The 19,183-nt window shown below is 43.2% G+C and overlaps 1 protein-coding gene across 4 annotated transcripts in view; it reads left to right on the forward strand.

Annotated features, from left to right (window-relative positions):
- LOC135222616 (dynamin-binding protein-like) overlaps positions 1-19,183 on the forward strand; it is a 334,340-nt gene that overhangs the window by 102,130 nt on the left and 213,027 nt on the right. For all 4 annotated transcript variants that reach the window (XM_064260713.1, XM_064260714.1, XM_064260712.1 and 1 more), the window contains one exon: positions 2,539-2,682. In XM_064260713.1, the coding sequence (XP_064116783.1) occupies positions 2,593-2,682 (90 nt within the window). In that variant the 5' untranslated portion in view covers positions 2,539-2,592. The remainder of the gene's footprint in view (positions 1-2,538; positions 2,683-19,183) is intronic.

Raw genomic sequence — 19,183 nt, forward strand, 5'->3', positions numbered from 1 at the left:
CCCGCTCTCGCTCTGACTGCCTTTCGACTATCGAAAGACTTGTCAGAGCGAGAGGCTTTTCTCGCGAAGTGGCAAGCGCGATCGCGAGAGCTCGCAGAACCTCCACTTCGAAAGTATACCAGTCGAAGTGGGAGGTCTTTAGAAGGTGGTGTAGAGCCAAGAAGTTGTCCTCCTCCTCTACCTCTATAGCGGAAATTGCTGATTTCTTGCTATTCCTGAGAGTAAAATCGCATCTAGCCGTATCCACAATAAAGGGATACAGGAGTATGCTCTCGGCTGTATTCAGGAACAGAGGTTAGACCTGGCAAATAACAAAGATCTCCACGATCTCATAAGATCTTTTGAGACGTCAAAGTCTAAGGAACCAGTACCTCCGAACTGGAACTTGGACGTAGTCCTCAAATATCTGTCTTCGGATAGATTTGAACCTCCTCATCAGGCCTCATTTAGAGACGTAACTAGAAAATGCCTATTTCTTTTATCGTTAGCGACGGCAAAAAGAATTGAATAGGAGTTACAAGCTCTGCAGGATAAAGTAGGATTCAAGGGAGACTCGGCGATTTGCTCGTTTAAGACTCTGTTTTTAGCGAAAAACGAGAATCCCACGAATCCCTGGCCTAGGTCATTCGAAATCAAAGGAATGTCTAGTCTCGTAGGCAGAGAAGCAGAGAGGTCTCTATGCCCTGTTAGAGCTCTGAAGTTCTATCTTCAGAGGAAGCGTCAGTTGGGAGGCTCTAGACAAGGTCTTTGGTGCGCGGTAAAAGACCCCACAAGACTGATGTCAAAGAACGCTCTAGCGTTCTTTGTAAGAAACGTCATTACGGACGCTCACAAGGTCTGTCCGGACGAACAATTACAACTTCTGAGAGTAAAAGCTCATGAAGTACGAGCGGTTGCGACGTCTCTCTCGTTTTATAAGAATATGTCGCTTAAAAACATAGTAGATACGACATATTGGAGATGCAAACTCGGTATTTGCATCTCATTACTTGAAAGACGTGGCGTGTGACGTATGAGAAGTTCTTTTCTCTAGGTCCTATGGTATCGGCAGATACGATTCTGGGTACGGGAGCCGACACCAATCCTTAAAATGTATATACTGTTCTTCTGTTTGGATATGGTCGAGAATCTCTTCGAACAATGGAGGATTCAGGCTCGCACGGGCGGCCGTCTATGTTGTCATAAGAGAATTCTCGTCATATCCAATTAGTTGAGTATAATTTTTTTTTTTTGAAAAATTATGTATGTGTGCGTAGTGGTTTTTGAGTTACGGTTGTTGTGACGAGTTCGGGGATAACTCGTAACAATCCTTAGTTCTAACACATGGTTAGGATCAGGTTGGTCGGGATTGTTGTGTGCTCCTTCATAAGGTGTATTGTCATATAAGATCAGCACCCATTGACAAAGTCCTTTTAGGCTCTGCTGAGTAAGTGGGTAAGACCCCATCGGCAGACCCACAAGAACTCTTGGCCATAGATCACATATCTCGCTAAAGTTTCTTGAGGTGATGCAGACTACTGGGCAAACACCCACCAAGTCTAACCACCTATCAGGTAGGAACCAAGGTTTTATTTATACCTACAACATATGTTGTTTACCTGTCTATTCCATATAGTAGCTGTCTCTTACCCTCCACCGAAGGGTGCCAATCAGCTATGTATATATCTGACAGGTAAGTTGATTGTAGAAAATGATATTGTATGTTACAATAAAGTTTCATACATACTTACCTGGCAGATATATTACAATTAAAGGCCCACCCAGCCTCCCCGCAGGAGACAGGTGGAAGAGAGAAAATATGATAGAAAACGGGGATGGTTCCTAGTCCTGCCACCCAGGCAGGCCGGTAGATCACCTGACCTACCTGTAGCGAGTGGCGCGAAATTTGAATTTCTGTCGGGACGACGGAGTCTTAGCTATGTATATATCTGCCAGGTAAGTATGTATGAAACTTTATTGTAACATAACAAAAATATTCATTTTTGACAAATTGTCATTTTTAGCATAAACAAATTGAGTGCTTGGCTGAGTTGTTAATCTCTCCTATTCCGAAAGTGGATGGGGTTCCCGTCACCTACTTAAAAACAAAAGAACAGCTACCACTAATTCCAAAATTCAAACTGCTGTCAAGTAGGAACTCTTAGCTAAGTAATTACTGGGTAGGTATTATATAAAATTTTATTTTATCACAAAAATGTTATATTACTACTTTAAAAAGTTGCTATTTAAATCTATGTGTATTTTTCCTAGAAATACAAACCAAGACCTTTTATCAAATTGCCAACCATACTCAGCCTGCATTGTTCCTGAGGCCAAGGGAAAAAGTGCTTGCTGAAGGTAAGTAAGTGAGGGGTATTTCCCCTTTCATGCTTTGTCACTGATGGTCTCCACATTGGGCTGAAGGATATGCCTACATACTGGTTTGTATACATAGGAAAAATAGATTTGAACATTTTTCATGTTTAGAGCATTGTATATATAGTTTTAAGAATATGGAAATTGCTTCTGGTTGGGTACTAATGAAGTTAAATTTTTCAGATTTGATTCATGCAGCATGATCACAATTGTGTATAAGGACTGCATTAAAACAGAATGAAGCCTGGTGATATTTGTCGATGTATCTCAGATTTTAGTGGTGTGCTACCTGAGGAAATTACTGTCTATAAAAATGACATATTACAGGTAAGAGATATATTTGCGGTATATTAAAGGCTATAGTATTAGATACTTTTTTTCATTGCATTTGGAATAGAATACCATATTGTTCCTACATGTTATACAAACCCTCGGTCCTTTACATTGGGAATTATTTTCTGAGAAGGCTGGAAATTGGCTATTAAACTTTTAAACAAGGTGGTTAAGGCAGTCACTGTCGAGTAAGGATTTGTTTCCACCTCTGTGCCCAACAGCTGTTGAATTTTTTTTTTTTTTTTTTCACCTTTTCCCAGTTGATCTGTCTGTGTTCCATGCTTATATTGTCTGTGATTTTTTGTGAATCATGCAAACCCAAGAATCCCATAAGCCACTTAAGCCCTTCTCACAATGCATATGCCTGGGAGTGGGGAGGGCAAGAGATGCAATAATTTTCTCTCCTTTCCTGATGTTGACACTCCTGCCCTTTGCGCCAAATGGCGGAAATGTGAATGTTCTAGATCTGTGACTTGTACTTAGTGTTGCTCCTGGTGGTCTGAGCCATGGGAGAAGTTTAAAGGGGGGGAGCGGTATCAGGGGAAGGGCAGCCTTTCTTTGAGGGTAACCCACCTCCAACGACACCCGTGGTGGCTGACCCTCTGTCATCCTTCCTTCTTCCCAGCAAGTTTCCTCTTCTTGCTGTTTCCCCTTCGGGCATTGTCTTGTCTTCATCTGATTCGTCGGGCAAGGAAGATTTTTGGGGGTGGGTGGGGGCTGCAGCTGATGCCCAGGACGAAGATATGCAGGCATTCAGGGAAGCTTGGCAACGAGTGCCTGATGCAGTGTTAGCCTTCGAGGCAGAATCTTTAGGACTAACAACAGGTGCGCAAACCACGGTTTGCACTCCCGTGCCTCCTGTTACATAGACCCTGGGGAAAGCATAACGGTTCCCATTCCTGAAGGAACAAGAGAGCCAAGGGAAGACCCAACTGTCTCCTCAGTAGTAGGAAGCAGACCCTTAGAAGTCCCATGATGAGATAGGGGGAGGAGAGACTACCTTCTTTTTCTTCAGCAGGTTAGCCTTCGAAGGAGAAGGAGAAGAGACACCAGACGATGAGATGAAGTTGAGCTCTCTTCTTCGGTTTCATCTTTGCCAGCTTCTTCAGGACGGCAGTGAGGTCATCAAACCAAGGAGCAACAGGAACAGCATGAGCAGGAGCAGACGCAGAGCTCCTACTACCAGAGGAGGGAACTTTACAGGAGCCATGACCACTGGAGGAAAACCCTGGGTGACCAAGCCTTGTAATACAATAGGAACAAACATGGCAATGGGTGATATCGCAAGAAATCCAGGTGGAGGTGGCACCGAAGGCTGGGTTGTTGGTAAATGGAAGTGATATGGAGGAATGATGTAGTAGTTGCATTTGACAATGTTTTCAAGGGTTGCTTGTGAGAGAGGGAGAGAGATTGTCTAGTTGTTTTGGTTGTTATCTTGTTTGGTTGTTTGTGTTCATATGGGTAGTTAGTGAGTGAATTGCTTGTTGGCAGGCGGTTGGGTTCGTCTGCGGACTCGGTTGCGAAGCCTTGAGGGATTGAGAAGTGATCAGTCTGTAATTGGCAGTCAGTCAAGTGAGGCAGTTTTTTGGACAGAGGTAGTGAGTTGCTGTTGCGTGTTTTGTGGAATGTTTTGATATTGTGTAATTGAGTTTGTTGTGCTTGTGTCCGTTTGAAGATTGTTTGAGTTTGTTGTTCTTGTGTCCGTTTGAAGGTGGTTGAACTTGTGAGTTTGTTGTGTTTGACCTGTGAATTGTTTTGGTTGTAAGTTGTTGTAGTCTTGGTGTTGATTGGCGTTTGTTTGTGTTATTGGTTTGTTGTGTTTTGAGTTGTTGTGCAGTCTCGATGTTGGTTGGTGTTTATTTGTGTTAGAATTGTGGTGTTTGTTGAGCTGTGTTAAGTTTTGGTGTCATAGGTGTTTGTGTAGTGATCTGTCGTGTTGTATTGAGTTGTGTGGTTTTGGTCCTTTTTTGGTTTTTTGGTGTATGATATTCAGCAGTTGTTTGTCTCAACAACTGAATACAGTGGATAGCACAGCATCTTGCCCTGATTATGTCAAGAGTTGGTGAGTACATACATGGTTTTTGAGAGTTTTTGTGTTTTATCTCGTTTAACCGATATTCCTGTTAGTAATTAGTAACGTAAAGAGGAAAGTGTGGCAGGGGGAAATTTTGGTAGCCTGACAGACTAACGTAAATGTGGGGAAATCTTGTTTGCTTTGCTATGGTGTGGCAGCATCAGGATGTTTGATACAGTGAGTTGTGTATGATTGGTGAAGAAAATGAGTGTGGAAGATTGGACTGAAGTGGAGAGGCTGAGGGAGGAATTGTGCTTGTTGAGGGACGCTTAGGATTGAGTGTGAGGAGCAAAAAAGGGAGTTGGAAGAGTTTAGAGGAGTGATGAGGAATGCAGAAGGAATGAAAGAGGAAGTGAAAGGGGCGGAGCAGTGGATGACTGAGAAGGTGGATGAGAAATTAGAGTTAAGGATGATAGCAGTGCAGGAGATGGTTAAGGGACTGATTGGAGAGGGAGCTGTTGGGGGTAGGCCTCCTGGACCTTGTGACGGGCTAGGAGTGATAAAGAAGGTAGAAGTGCAAGTGGATGAGAGTACAAGTGATGATGAAGATGATTTGGTTGTGATAAATTGATAAATGAGGGAAAGAAGGGGAAGACATAGGATAAGGAAGTGGAATCATTTTAAATCAGAAGAGGTTACGAGGGGTCAGGATGAAAGTAGTGGAAATGAGAGTGAGAGTGAGCGAGAAATACGAAAGGTTGTGTATATGAGAGAGGTACCCCAATGTGCACGGTATGAGGAATATGGGAGTAGGGAGATAGGGGACTTTTTCAAGGAATACGAGAAATAATGTATGGCAAGTACAAAGATAATAGGAGAGATTGGGTTAGGGGGTTAGGAGATTTTTTGACTGGGTATTTCTTAAACATGTATGGGATAGTGATGAGTATAGGATATGTGTCATATGAAAGTGTTAAAACTAGGATTATGGAAAAGGCTAGGAGGGCAAAGAATAGTGTTAGGTATAGGAGGAAGAATGATTTTGAGGAGGCAAGAATGAATGTTGGTGAGTCATTGTCTGTATGTATGCCGGTTAGAAACATTAGCTAGGAAAAATGTAAGGCAAAAATGAGATGGATTAATGAGAGGTTAACGTGGAATTATGTTTTAGATATAGTTGGGGATTATGAAAAAGAGCAGAGGTGTCAGCATCAGGACCAAAGTAAGTGAGGGTATGACTGAGTTTAAGAGCTATACGGAGACAGTTTTAGAAGGGCCTAGGCAATGGCAGAGCGAGTGGTTGATTGGAGCGTTAGAGCAAGCAATGTAAGTGTGGTGTTATAGATGTGGGAAATCAGGGCATAAGAAGAATGAATGTCAGGGGGCGTTAGGAGCTTATTTTGGATGTGGGAAGATGGGTTATTTAGTTAGAGAGAGTCAGAGAGATAGGGACATTAAATGTTATAGGTGGGGGCAAACAGGACATATAGCTAGTGGATGTCGGCCTACCCGTATAAACGTGGTTTGCGGAAATTAGAAAGAATGGGCATTATGCTAGGACGTGTGAAGAACAGCGTGCGAAGTGTGGTGAATGTGGAATGGAAGGTCATGTAGCGAGTGTGTGTAGGCAAAAGAGGATGAGTCAGACTGGGAATTCGGGAAACTAGGTGTTAAGGGGATTCGGTTGGGTGGGTCCTCTAGTGTGTGGCAGTATGTTTGGGAGAATGTGATGAGGTAATGGTTGAAAGTGAATAAATATGAGCAAATGGATTTGGGGAATCGGCAGTTAGTATTGGTTGAGTATGGAAGAAAGTGAAAGAAGGTAAAGAAAGGGAATAAAAGGGAAAAGTGAGGAATGCACGAGGGGTTAGTGTTGGTGAGGGAATGGATGAGACAATATAGTGTGTGGGTTTGAGTTAACAGAGTTTAGTGAGATTTCGACAGGAGGGGAACCAAGTAGTAAGGAGGTAGTTGACAGTATGAATGAGTCCCTTCAGAAGTTTGACAGGAGTGTGAATGTGGTAAGTGATTTGGTAGCAGAGATACAGGAGATATTGAGACCAGAGTTAGAAGGGGTCGATGAGATAGTTAATGAGATTTGGGAGGACAGTAGTGAGGGAGTTTATATGAATCTGGATGAAAGTGGTCTAGAAGAAGTGAATGGCGAGGTGACTGAGAAAGTGTATGAGGAGCCTCGAACAAGATCCAGGGGGCCAGTATCCGAACATCTCTGGGTGTTGAGAAAAGCAATATACGTAGTGTGGATGTTGTATGTGAGGAGACGTTGCCAAATGTAACAGGGGAGGAAATATGGAGGAGTGGTGTAGTGTAGTTGCATTTGACAATGTTCTCAATGGTTGCATGTGAGGGAGAGAGAGAGAGAGAGTGGCTGGTTGTTTTGGTTGTTGTCTCGTTAGGTTGTTTGTGTTCGTATGGGTAGTTAATGAGTGAATTGTTTGTTGGCAGGCGGTTCGGTTTGTCTGTGGATTCGGTCGCAGAGCCTTGAGGGAGTGAGAAGTGATCAGTCTATTTGGCAGTCAGTCGAGTGAGGCACTTTTTTGGACAGAGGTAGTGAGTTGCTGTTGTGTGTTTTCTGGATTGTTTTGATATTGTGTAATTGAGTTTGTTGTGCTTGTGTCCGTCTGAAGGTTGTTGAGCTTGTGAGTTTCTGTTGTGTTTGATTTGTGAATTGTTGTGGTTGTGAGTTGTTGTGTAGTCTTGTTGTTGATTGGTGTGTGTTTGTGTTATTTGTTTATTGTGTTCTGAGTTGTCATGCAGTCTCGATATTGGTTGGTGCTATTTGTTTCTGTTAGAATTGTGGTGTTTGTTGAGCTGTGTTAAGTTTTGGATTTGTAGGTGTTTGTTTGTCTAGTGATTTGCTGTGTTGTTTTAAGTTGTATGGTTTTGGTCCCTTTTTGTTTTTTTGGTGTATGATATTCAGCAGTTGTTTGTGTCTCAGCAACTGAATCCAGTGGACAGCACAGCATCTTGCCCTGATTATGTCAAGAGTTGGTGAGCACATCCATGGTTTTTGAGAGGTTGTTTATCTCGAACCAATATTCCTGATAGTAATTAGTAACATAAAGAGGAAAGTGTGGCAGGGGGAAATTTTGGTAGCCTGACAGACTAACATAAATGTGGGAAAATCTTGTGTGCTGTACTTTACTAGCTTTAATTCCACCACAGTGAGTGCCCATCACCACAGAGGGAGTCACATTCATTGAGTGATGAGCAAACACCACTGTAGGTACTGATGCAAATCTATGCATCATTACCATTGTCAGTGTAACCACCACTGCTACCATGAGTCACAGGAATGCCAGAGAAGTGCGACACTAGGCCTTGCAAAGAGTGAGTGCCAGGAAGGCCTATTGTCAACCAAGCCTGCTGTAGATCCCCAGACTGCAACCCTGCCACATCTGAGGATATGAAAGTTGGTTTAGTGTTATTATGGAGGAGTAATGATGGTAGCTTAAATTTGGCGACGTCTTTGAGGGTTGTGTGGAAGAGAGAGAGAGAGAGAGAGAGAGAGAGAGAGAGAGAGAGAGAGAGAGAGAGAGAGAGAGAGCAAAATTGGTGGAGAGATAATTGGGAGTGGTTTGATGGCGGGTGTAAGCGTGTGGGTATTGTCTGTTGTTGCGATCACCGAATATATTAGTGGCAGTAGTGTGTTACGAGTCATATAAGAAGTGAGGAAGTTGGTGAAGTCATAGGTACAAAACAGTTGGTTTGGCAGCAGTTTTGTCCACTGAGAGTCAGTGATATTGTGTGATTTGAGTGAAATTTGAGTTGTAAAGTTGTTGTGCATGTGTCTGTCTAGTTGTGGTAAGTTGAAGGGGTTAGTTGTGCATTTTAGTGTCTGACTTAGCAGTTGGGGACACTGTTGGTGTTGGCTGTTTGTTGTGCTAGGTTGGAGTTGGCGTATGATTTGTCGTGTCGTTTTCAAGCTGTTGGTGTTTGTTTGCATGGTGATTGGGGTGTTGTGTTTTTAGTTGTTGTACGGTTCTGGTGTTTGTCTGTTTTGGGTAGTGAGATTCTCGGTGGTGGTTGTATCTCGACTAGCCTAGTCTAGCTATATCCGGCGGACAGCACAGCCTAGCCCTGAGTGTCTGGAGTCTGAGGTGAGTACATGTGTTTGTGTTTTGTGTGTTCTGTGTTTCAGTAAGCCAATTGTCCTGCATGTAAAAAGTAACGTAAAGGGGAAAGGTGCGGCTGTGGGAAAATTTGTCAGCCGGTGTGATTAAAGTAACTGTTGGGATTTCGCTTGCTTTGTTACTTTGCATGATCCCACCACAGAAATTTTTTATGCCCGAACAGGGACTACTGGCATGGCATCTGCAGGGCAATTGGTCTAGGCTAGTGTGTATGAGTGGTGAGAAAGTTTAAGATGGAAGGATTGAGTGAGGTAGAGAGGTTGAAGGAGGAGCTGAAGTTGGCGAGGGAAGTTGGGAAAGTAATGGAAGTGGAGAATGAGAGGCGGAGGCTTGAGTTTGAGAAGTATAAAAGGTAGAAGAGTTTAGAGGAATGATGAGGAGTGCGGAAGAGGGAATGAAAGAGGAAGTGAAAGAGGCCGAGCAGCGGATGGTTGAGAAGATGGATGAAAAGCTGGGATCGATGATGAGTAGTGTGCAAGAGATGAAGAAAATGATGAAAGGGGTTTTTTGGAGAGGGAGCTGTCGGAGGTAGGCCTACTGGGTCTTGTGATGGGCCATGAGCAGTAAAGAAAGTGGAAGAGCGAATAGATGAGAGTACGAGTGACCAAGGTGATTTGGTTGTGATAAGTAAGGGAAAGAAGGGGAAGACACAGGGTAAGGATAAACCTGAAGACAAGAATAAGAAGGGAGCTGAGGAAAAGAAGACGACTAAGGGAATGAAGGCTAGTAAGGATGACAGACTGGATGAGACTAGGACTGAATACATTGGGCTGAGAGTGATTTAGATAGCGCTAAGTGGAAACAGGTAGGCAGAAAGAAGAAAGGTAAGAATAGCATAATCAAGAGCATGGGTGTTAGTATGGAGGTTGATTCGTAGTGTTCAGAAGAGGTTAAGAGGGATCAGGATGGAAGTAGCGAAAGTGAGAGTGAGAGTGAGGAGGAAGTACGAAAGGCTGTGTATATGAGAGAGGTACCCCGATGTGCACAATATAAGGAATATAGTAGTAGGGATATAGGGGACCTTTTTTAAGGAATATGAGAAGTATTGTGTGGCTAGGTATGGGGATACCAAGAGAGTTAGGTAGCTTTTTGACAGGATTTTTGTTTAGTATGTATGGGGTAGTGATGAGTGTAGGGAATGTGCTGTATGAGATTGTGAAAGCCAGGATTGTGGAACAGGCAAAGAGGATAGAGTATTATTTGATATGGGAGAAAGCATGATGAGTCGTTGTCAGTGTATGTGTGCAAGTTGGAAACATTAGCCAGGAAAAAGTTTGGGGATGAAGGGATAAATGAGTGTAAAGAGAGTTAGTAAGGAAGTTGTTGGCAACTGTGCCTGAGAATGTGTATGAGTTTATAAGTCTGAAACATAAGGAGAAAATGTGATGGACGATTGAAAGGTTAACATGGAATGATGCTTTAGAATAGTGAAGGATTACAAGTTAGATAGGTGTATGAAGGAGAGTAGAAGTGTTAGTGTTAGGAGAATAGAAGTGTTTGTGTTAGGATTGAAGAAGCTGAGGGTATACCAGAGTTGAAGAGCTATAGGGAAGCAGATTTAGAAGGGCTGAGACAAATGGCAGAGAGAGTGGTTGATAGGAGCGTTAGAGCAAGTAACGTAAGTCTAGTTAACCTTAGAAGAGATTGGAGTGCAAGTGTTGGAAGAGTAGAGCCTGTTAGTCGTGAACAAGAACAGCACTGTTATAGAAGTGGAAAGCAAGGACATAAGAAGAAAGAGTGATGGTGGGTGTTGGGAGCGTGTTTTGGGTGTGGACAAACTGGTCATATTACAGGTGTGGGCAGGTAGGGCATATAGCGAGTGGATGTCGGGGTACCCGTGTGACCGATGTTTGTGGTAATTGTGGAAAGAATGGGCATTATGTTAGGATGTGTAAAGAAGTGTGTGCGAAATGTGTTGAATGTGGAATGGAAGGTCATGTGCCAGTGTGTGTAGGTGAAAGAGGATGAGTCAGGCTGGGAATTCTGGAAACTAGGTACAAAGGGATTCAGTTGGGTGGGTCCTCGGATGTGCAGGCAGTAGGAGTGAAGCATGTGCATGAGGAATTGTTGCATGAAAAAGGGTTTGGGGATAGAGCTCATAAATGAGTGTAAAAGTGAGGTGCAAAGGGGTGTTTTGTTGCTTTGATTGATACCGGGTGCAGCGTCAGTGTTCTTTTTAAGAATGGATGTGAACGTTGCGGAGTGAGTGTAAAATTAGGAAATGTAAAGGGAAGGTACGAGGACTAAGAAATTTAGGTATGCCTGTGATGGGAATGTTGCTTGAAAATGTAGAAATCGAAGGGGTAGTGATGGATGAAAGTGACTTTTATGTGATTGAGGGAATGAGTGAAAAGTATATGTTGTTGGGTACAGGTTCCTGAAGAAGAGTGGAATGGTGGTCCATCCGAGCACGAATATGATTGAGTTGTGTTTGAAAGGGAGTGTATGTGGAGAATTGTACTAGGATAGGGATGGAGGGGTAAACAGTAAAATATGGAAGGGGGTGCCGTTGGTTGCGAAAGAGAGTGTAAAAGTGCTGCAAGAAGTCAGAGAAGTTGTTAGTGTGAAAGTTGCGTGGCTGGATAGTCTTGGGATTATCAACAGTGACAAGTGTGAATACAGTGGAACCTCGACATACGAAAGTTCCAACTTATGAAAAATTCAAGTTATGAAAGAAATACGAAGATTTTTTTTGCCCCTGCATATGAAAATAATTCAGGTTACGAAAGGGTGTTACTGTAAAGTTCCGAGATTCGCCCAGACCACCGAGAACAATTTTAAAACTCGCGCACCGCCAACTGAGTAGACTCGCCACCATCCTCCCGCTCTCCCATTGGTTCCTGATGCTAGTCACCGCTGTAAGATCCTGCTCTCCTGTTGGTCAGCATCTACCCCATGTGCTCTATGTATTTTATTGGTAAAAGGATGCTGTAAATTGAAAAATTTATTCATTCAATACATTTAATAAAAAAAACATTAGGTAAAGATAGAATAAAGAATAGAAATGAATGATTATTATACTGTTTGGTAGTTTCAGTAGTTGAAGAGAGATAATGAAAATTTGATTACTGCACTGTGTGCTAGGTAAAAGTGGTTGCTTGGCGATCCTTCGCTACTCGTAGTGTAAACGTAAACAAAAGGTTGGAAGCTTTTTTTGTTTGTGTTTGTTTATTATAGTTAATGGTTACTTAATAATTATTTGAAATGAGTACATGCAATACATTTAATAAAAAAAATTGTGAACAAGATATAATATAATATAAAATAAATCAGACTGCTATCATCGAAGCCAACAAATATTTTCTAGAATTCTTCTTCTGTTTTAATATTATATATTTCATTATAGCTGTCAGTAACTCGGTATCTCCATTAGGTAAAGATAGAATAAAGAATAGAAATGAATGGTTATTATACTGTTTGGTAGTTTCAGTAGTTGAAGAGAGATAATGAAAATTTATGATTACTTACTGTGTGCTAGGTAAAAGTGGTTGCTTGGCGATCATTTGGTACTCGTAGTGCTGAACGTAAACAAGAGTTTGGAAGCTTTTTTTTGTTTGTTTCTTTATTATAGTTAATGATTATAGGTAATGATTAATTAATAATTATTTGAAATGAGTACATACTGATTATTTATACATTTTATTGGCATATTCTAAGCTTTTAGCTTCTTCAGTTTAGATGAAAGAATCATAGACTAGGCTACAGTAGCAACTGCTAACAAAGGCCAGGCTTATTGCTAAGGGAAGGGACAGATGCTAAAGTCCTAATATATGGAGTAAAAATGGGGTTGAACATTACATGCAGTTGAATATTACTCAAGTATGTACAGTATTTTGCCTTTTTGGAGTCATTTCTTCTGTCGGATTGGCGTCGTAACCCTAGAACATGTGTTGTAGGCCTGGAAATAATTTACTGGGGTGTTTTTGTAGGGCTTGGAACGAATTAGGCAATTTACATGTAAAATGTGGTTCACAATACGAAAAAATCAGGTCATGAAGGCCACATCGGAATGGATTAGTTTTGTATCCTGAGGTACTACTGTATATGGTTGAGGGTTATATACGTTGGTGCATGCGAACAATGAAAGATATGTTAAGGTACGGCAGGTGATGATAGGTAGCGTGAAAGAAAATGATGATTGGAAGTATGATGAGTTGAGAGAAAGAATTGAGGTGGATGACGAGAGGAAGCGGTTGATGGAAATGTGGGATAGGCAGGGTGCGTTGAGTTGTGGTGACGAGGATTTGGGGGGATTTAAGCTTCCCGAATTCAGATAGTTTTGGAAGACGATACCCCTATATATCAGTGTTCCCGACACTTTTCTCCACCTATTACCCAAGAGATTGAGGAACAGTGTGAGGAACTTGAGAGTGAGAGTGATCGAGAGGAGCGAGAGTGTTTGGAATAGTCCTATATAGTCCCAGTACATAAGACAGATGGAAGTTTGAGGATGTGTGTGGGTTACAGAAGGGTAAATGAAGTGACTGTGAAGGAGTGATTCCTGATGAATGTGGTGTCTGATTGTGTGTATAAGATGCATGGGATGAGTGTTCACGAAATTAGATTTGGTAAGGGGCTATTACCAGATGCCTCTTGAGGAAAGGAGCTGGCATGTTACAGCTTAAATTTTGGGTTGGCTAATGCACCTGCTGTCTTCCAGAGGGCGATGAATGTAGTGTTGGCTGGTTTTGATAGAAGGAAGGTGACTGTGTTTATAGATGATGTTTTGATTGTGAGTGAGACTGTCGAGGAGAATGTGGAACTGCTTGAGAAGGTGTTAGAACAGTTGGAAGAGGTTGTAATGAAAGTGAAGCTAGAGAAGTGTACGTGGTTGGCTGGGGAAGTGGAATTTCTTGGTCATAAGGTGAGTGCGAGTGGCACAAGGAAGAGTGAAAAATTTATGGAAAAAGTAAGGGAGTTTCCACGTCCCCAGACCGTGCATGAGTTAAAGGATTTTTGGTTTTGATTGAGTTAGGGAGGAAGTTTGTTAGGCATTGTTTGGATATAGGGAAGCCATTGACTGAATGGACAGGGAAGAAAAATTGTACTAAGCTGAGGTGGGGTGAGCGAATGGTGGGAGCACTTAAGAGATTGAAAGAGGAGTCTGCTAGAGATGTCACCTTGGCTTTTCAGACTGTAGTTAAGGAGGAGTAATGATAGTAGTTTATATTTGACAACATCTCCAAGGGTTGTGTGTGAGAGAGAGAGAGAGAGAGAGAGAGAGAGAGAGAGAGAGAGAGAGATTGGTGGAAGAATAAATGGGAATGGTTAAACAGCGGTCAGAAACATGTGTCTGTTATGGCGCTCTGTTGTGAAGATCGGTGGTGGGAGTCTGTACGAGAGTCGTAAGAAGTAAGGCGGTCAGTGAAGTCATAGAGTTGGTTTTGGCAGCAGTCTTGTCCGTTGATGTGTTATTTGATAGATTTTGGGGTTGTAAAGTTGTTGTGTGTGTGTCAGTCTGGTTGTGGTGAGGTTGGTAGTGCATTTCGGTGTCTGCGAGTGGTGGTTGGGGCAGTGTTGGTGTTGGCAGGTTGTTGTGCTGGGGTAAGTTGTGTGGTTGTCGTGTTCTTTCGAGTTGCTGGTGTTCGTCTGCAGTGATTTGGCGGGTTGTTGAGTTGTTGTGGGGTTGTGGGTCTCGGTTGGTTGGTTTGTGTTTGGTTATCAGCGGTGGTTGTGTGTCGGCTAGCCTATAGCCTATATCCATTGGACAGCACCGCCTAGCCCGGAGTATCTGGAGTTGGGTAAGTACATGTTTGTGTTTTGTGTGTTCGGTATTTTGTTGAACCAATTGTCCTGCAGGTTAAAATTAACATAAAGGGGAAAGTGTGAATGTGGAAATTTTGTCAGCTTGTAAGATTAACGTAACTGTGGGGAGTTTGCTTGTTTTTTTTACTTAGCTTTGATTCTGCCACATAGTGAGGATGCAAGTAAGCTTGCGTTGTATGCTGATGTGAGTTAAGTTTCGTATGGGAGGATGCTTGGTGCAGAAGCTAGAGGGGAATGGGGAGGGACAAATGAGAGTAATTGCGTGTGAGTAAAGCTTCTAATAAAACAGAGCTGAAGTACTCGGTGGTTGAGAAGGAGCTTACAGCAATATGGTTTTGTGTGAAAGCGTTGAAAGTGTTTTTGTATGGAGTAAAATTTATCGCAAGGACGGACCATCGGCCATTAGTGTATATGATCAAGAAGGAAAGTGTGAATGCTAGGATAGCTAGGACGATTGAGGATTTGAGTGAGTTTGATTTTAGATGAAAATATGTGCCGGGGAGTAAAAATGTAATTGCTGATACAATGTCTAGGATGCATGGTAAGGGCAATGGTATCGTGAAAAGTGACTGGAATCCGAATATGGTACCTGAGGCTTTAGTTGTAAAAGAAAGCCTTGAAGGGGATGACAGAGTGTGTGAATGTTTGTTTTTATGCATTCAACTTACCTGTCAGATATATACTTAGCTATAGACTCCGTCGTCCCCGATAGAAATTCGAATTTCGCGGCACACTCTACAGGTAGGTCAGGTGATCTACCACCCCACCGCTGGTGGCGGGAATAGGAATCATTCCCGTTTTCTAAGACATTTTCTCTATCGGCCGTGACAGCAACATTGTTGTTGTTACTCCTGATTTGATTTTTGTGATTTTTCATCGCTATTGATCTTCTAAGCTGGTTATTTTGGTGACGTATTGGATCTTTGGTTTGGCATACTCTTTCGTGGAACGTTATTTGGACTTGGTTTTTGGATTTTTCTCACAATGTCGGATTCTAGCTTTACGGTTAGAAGACAGTGTGTAAATGAGGGATGCATGGTGAGGCTACCGAAAGCTTCGGTAGATCCTCACACAGTTTGTAAGGGGTGTAGAATGAATGAATGCTCTATATCTAACACCTGTGATGAATGTGTTGGTTTGAATGAGGAAGAATGGAAGAATTTAAATTCCTATTTAAGGAAATTGGAGATGGATAGGGCTAGGAAGGCTTCCTCTAGAAGCGTAAGTAGGTCTCGCTCTAACGAGCCTATTAAATTAACACCTAACCCTAAACCTGTATCTTCTTCCTCTAGTACTAAGACTGCAAATCCAGCAACGGAAATTGCAGATCTTAAAGCTGCACTACAAAGGATGGAACGTAAAATGCTGACGTTACAAGGTAAGCACAGTGATAGTGATTTAAGTGTCCCTAGTGCAGTGGAGGTGCGTCTGATCGGCTTCATCTCGCTCCCAGGCTAGACCTCTTCAAGCTCACAGGCCCAGAGGAGAAGGAATGTCAAAAGTCTTACGGAGGTTATGGAGAATCCCCACCGATCAGGTGTCCCCTCGGCAGATTCTGTGACGACCCGAAATGCCAAGGATCCGCTAATTCGAAAAAAGCATCCTGAAATAGGTTTTTCTTCGTCAGATTCTTCACCTAATGTAAGGGGCTGGAGCTCTGATGAAACTGTCACGCCCCTTAAAGAGGAGTTGGAAGGCTCCAACTTTGAATTCAAGCCCTGAGCTTTTCTCCGATGGATCTCCATGTGAGAGGAAGAAAAGAAAATTAGTTCCGAAACGTAAATCGGAGTCTCCTTCCTCTTCTAGACCTCCCTCACCTGAATCAGGAAAGGAGAAAGAGAATGCTGCGGCGAAGATTCTCCTAAATGTACAGGAGCAGCTTTCCGCTTTAGTAGGAGTTTTTACGAAGGAGACTCCCAGAAAAAAGGACTCTTTCCTTCCGATAAAGAAAACGAAGGGAGGGAAAGAATAACGAAAGTTTCGGATTCTACTAGAATGAGAACGAAGAATGCGCCAGATGCGCTAGAAGCTCTTTACGATTCAGAAGAGCCAGAAGCGCCAGCCTGGCGCAATGTGCTAGAAGCGCCATCCCGGCGCAATGCGCCAGAAGCGCCAGCCTGGCGCAAGGAGCCACGAGCGCCAACCTGGCGAAATGAGCCACAAGTGACATCTAAGAGACGGACTTCTTCCAAAAGACAATTAAGCCAGGAGGATTTGTCTAGCTTTCGGAAGGATAAACCTTTACCTGACAGGGAAACTAGGTGTCGCACGGGCGGCCGTAGCCCTTGTCAGGATATAGGTGGTTCCGGCGAAAGCGATAGGAGAGGACATCCTTCCTCTGACAGGAGAGAAAGGTGTCGCACAGGCGGCCGTCACTCTTGCCAGGAGAAGGATAAGGTCGTCTTGCAGGATCAACCTATCTCTCGTAGGGACGCAAGTTATCGCACAGGCGGTCGTCGTTCTTGCGAGAGTGGGGCAGATACGGCAAGAGACCTGTCTCCTATGGAAAATAAGAAATCTTCTTCGGAAATGGAGTTGGATTTGGAAGAAGTTTCGGACTCTGAAGACCACTCGGCTCCAGGCTTGTCAGATTACAAGACACTGGCAGCCCTCTTACTTCAAGAGTTTGGGGACTCTTTAAGCCCGACTGCTCCTCCTTCTCCTAAGTCTTATTTACAAGTACTAAGGTCCCGAAGCAATCATCTTTCATTAAAATGAAGCCAACCATTTCCATGAATAAGGCTCTCCGATTCGTAGGAAATTGGTTTAAATCCAAGGAGAAGGCGGGGAAGACAGTCTTTGCCTGCCCTCCTTCCAGGCTATCAGGAAGAAGGAATTTGGTACGAGACGGGCGAATCACTGGGTCTAGCTCTCCCTACCACTGCCGAAGCAGATTTTTCGAACCTGGTGGATTCGTCAAGGATAAAAGCCTTGTCATCAGCAAAGATCACATGGGGGACTTCTGAGTTGGACCATCTCCTCAAGGGATTGTTTTTAAGGTCATTAGAAGTTTGTTTTTAACTTCTTAGACTGGTCCCTTGGGGGTGGGGTTGGCCAAAAAAGACTCAAGAGAATGAATCTCTTAGTCCAGAGGTCCTCTATAGTGTACTGTCCTGCATGGACAAAGCGGTTCAAGATGGATCAGGAGAGGTGGCCTCGCTGTTTGGAACTGGAATTCTGAAGAAGAGAGTCTTATTTAGCTCCTTTCTGACGAAAGCAGTTACTCCCATTCAGAGGTCATCTCTTTATGCTCCTCTGTCCGACCAATTGTTTCCTGAACAACTAGTAAGGAACATTTCTCATTCTTTGACAGAAAAGGCCACACAAGATCTCTTGGCCCAATCTGCAAAGAAATCAAGAACTTCGGTGCCTGATAAGAGAGAGAATCGTACTCCTCAACAGCCCTTTCGAGGGAGCTCCTCGACCAGGACCCTCCTTTAAGAAGAGAGGATTACAGAAGAGAGGTAGGTCTTCATTCAGACCTATCAAGAAAGCAAAATGAGACACCAGTCCTTCAAGTACCGGTAGGAAGGGCCAGACTTCGGAAATTTTCCGAAGAATGGACTCGGAGACAGGCAGAAGATGGTCCCTTTCAGTGGTAACAAAGGGATATATGATCCCCTTTCGAGACAGGCCTCCCTTGACAACGAACCCGAGGGAACTGTCAGTCGCCCCAATACAACAGGGACCCTGCCAAGAAAGAAGCATTATTGCAACTGGTAGAACAGATGTTGCAAAAGGAGGCCATCGAAGTGGTTCAGGATCCGCATTCCCGAGGATTCTACAACCGTCTTTTTCTGGTTCCGAAATCCTCAGGAGGGTGGAGACCGGTCCTCGATGTGAGCGCATTGAACCGATTTGTAGAGAACACAAAGTTCTCTATGGAAACATCAAAATCGGTTCTTGCGGCTCTTCGTCCAGGAGATTGGATGGTCTCCTTAGATCTACAAGATGCTTACTTTCATGTCCCCTGCATCCATCATCGAAGAAAAATATCTCCGGTTCATGATGCAGGGAAAAGGTTTATTCCAAATTCAGAGGCCTAATGCTTTTCGGGTCCTGTCTACGGCCCCTCAGGTGTTCACGAAGCTAATGATGAACGTTGCGAGATGGCTACATCTAGAAGGAATAAATATATCCCTTTATCTGGACGATTGGCTAATAAGAGCAAAATCGGAACGTCAGTGCTTGAAGGACTTGGAGAAGACTTTGAATTTGACAAAATCTCTGGGACTACTCGTGAACCTCGAGAAATCACAATTGATCCCCAGACAGAACACAGTCTAGGCTATGGGGATACAGATGGATTCTCGGGGCGTTTTCGGGCGTTTCCATCTCAAGAGAGAATTGCTCGAGGCTTAGAAAAGATCTCGAACTTCTTAGGGGAAAAGAACGGACCTCGGCGGGAGGAGGGGAATGGCTCAGTCTGCTGGGCACCCTTTCCTCGTTAGAGCAGTTCATTTCCCTAGGGAGATTAAATCTCAGACCTCTGCAATTTTATCTCAAACAAATGTGGAGTCAAAAGACAGGAGACTTGTCAGACGTTTTTCCCATTCAACAG

Source organism: Macrobrachium nipponense, chromosome 8 (assembly GCF_015104395.2).
Source record: "Macrobrachium nipponense isolate FS-2020 chromosome 8, ASM1510439v2, whole genome shotgun sequence".
Lineage (NCBI taxonomy): Eukaryota > Metazoa > Arthropoda > Malacostraca > Decapoda > Palaemonidae > Macrobrachium > Macrobrachium nipponense.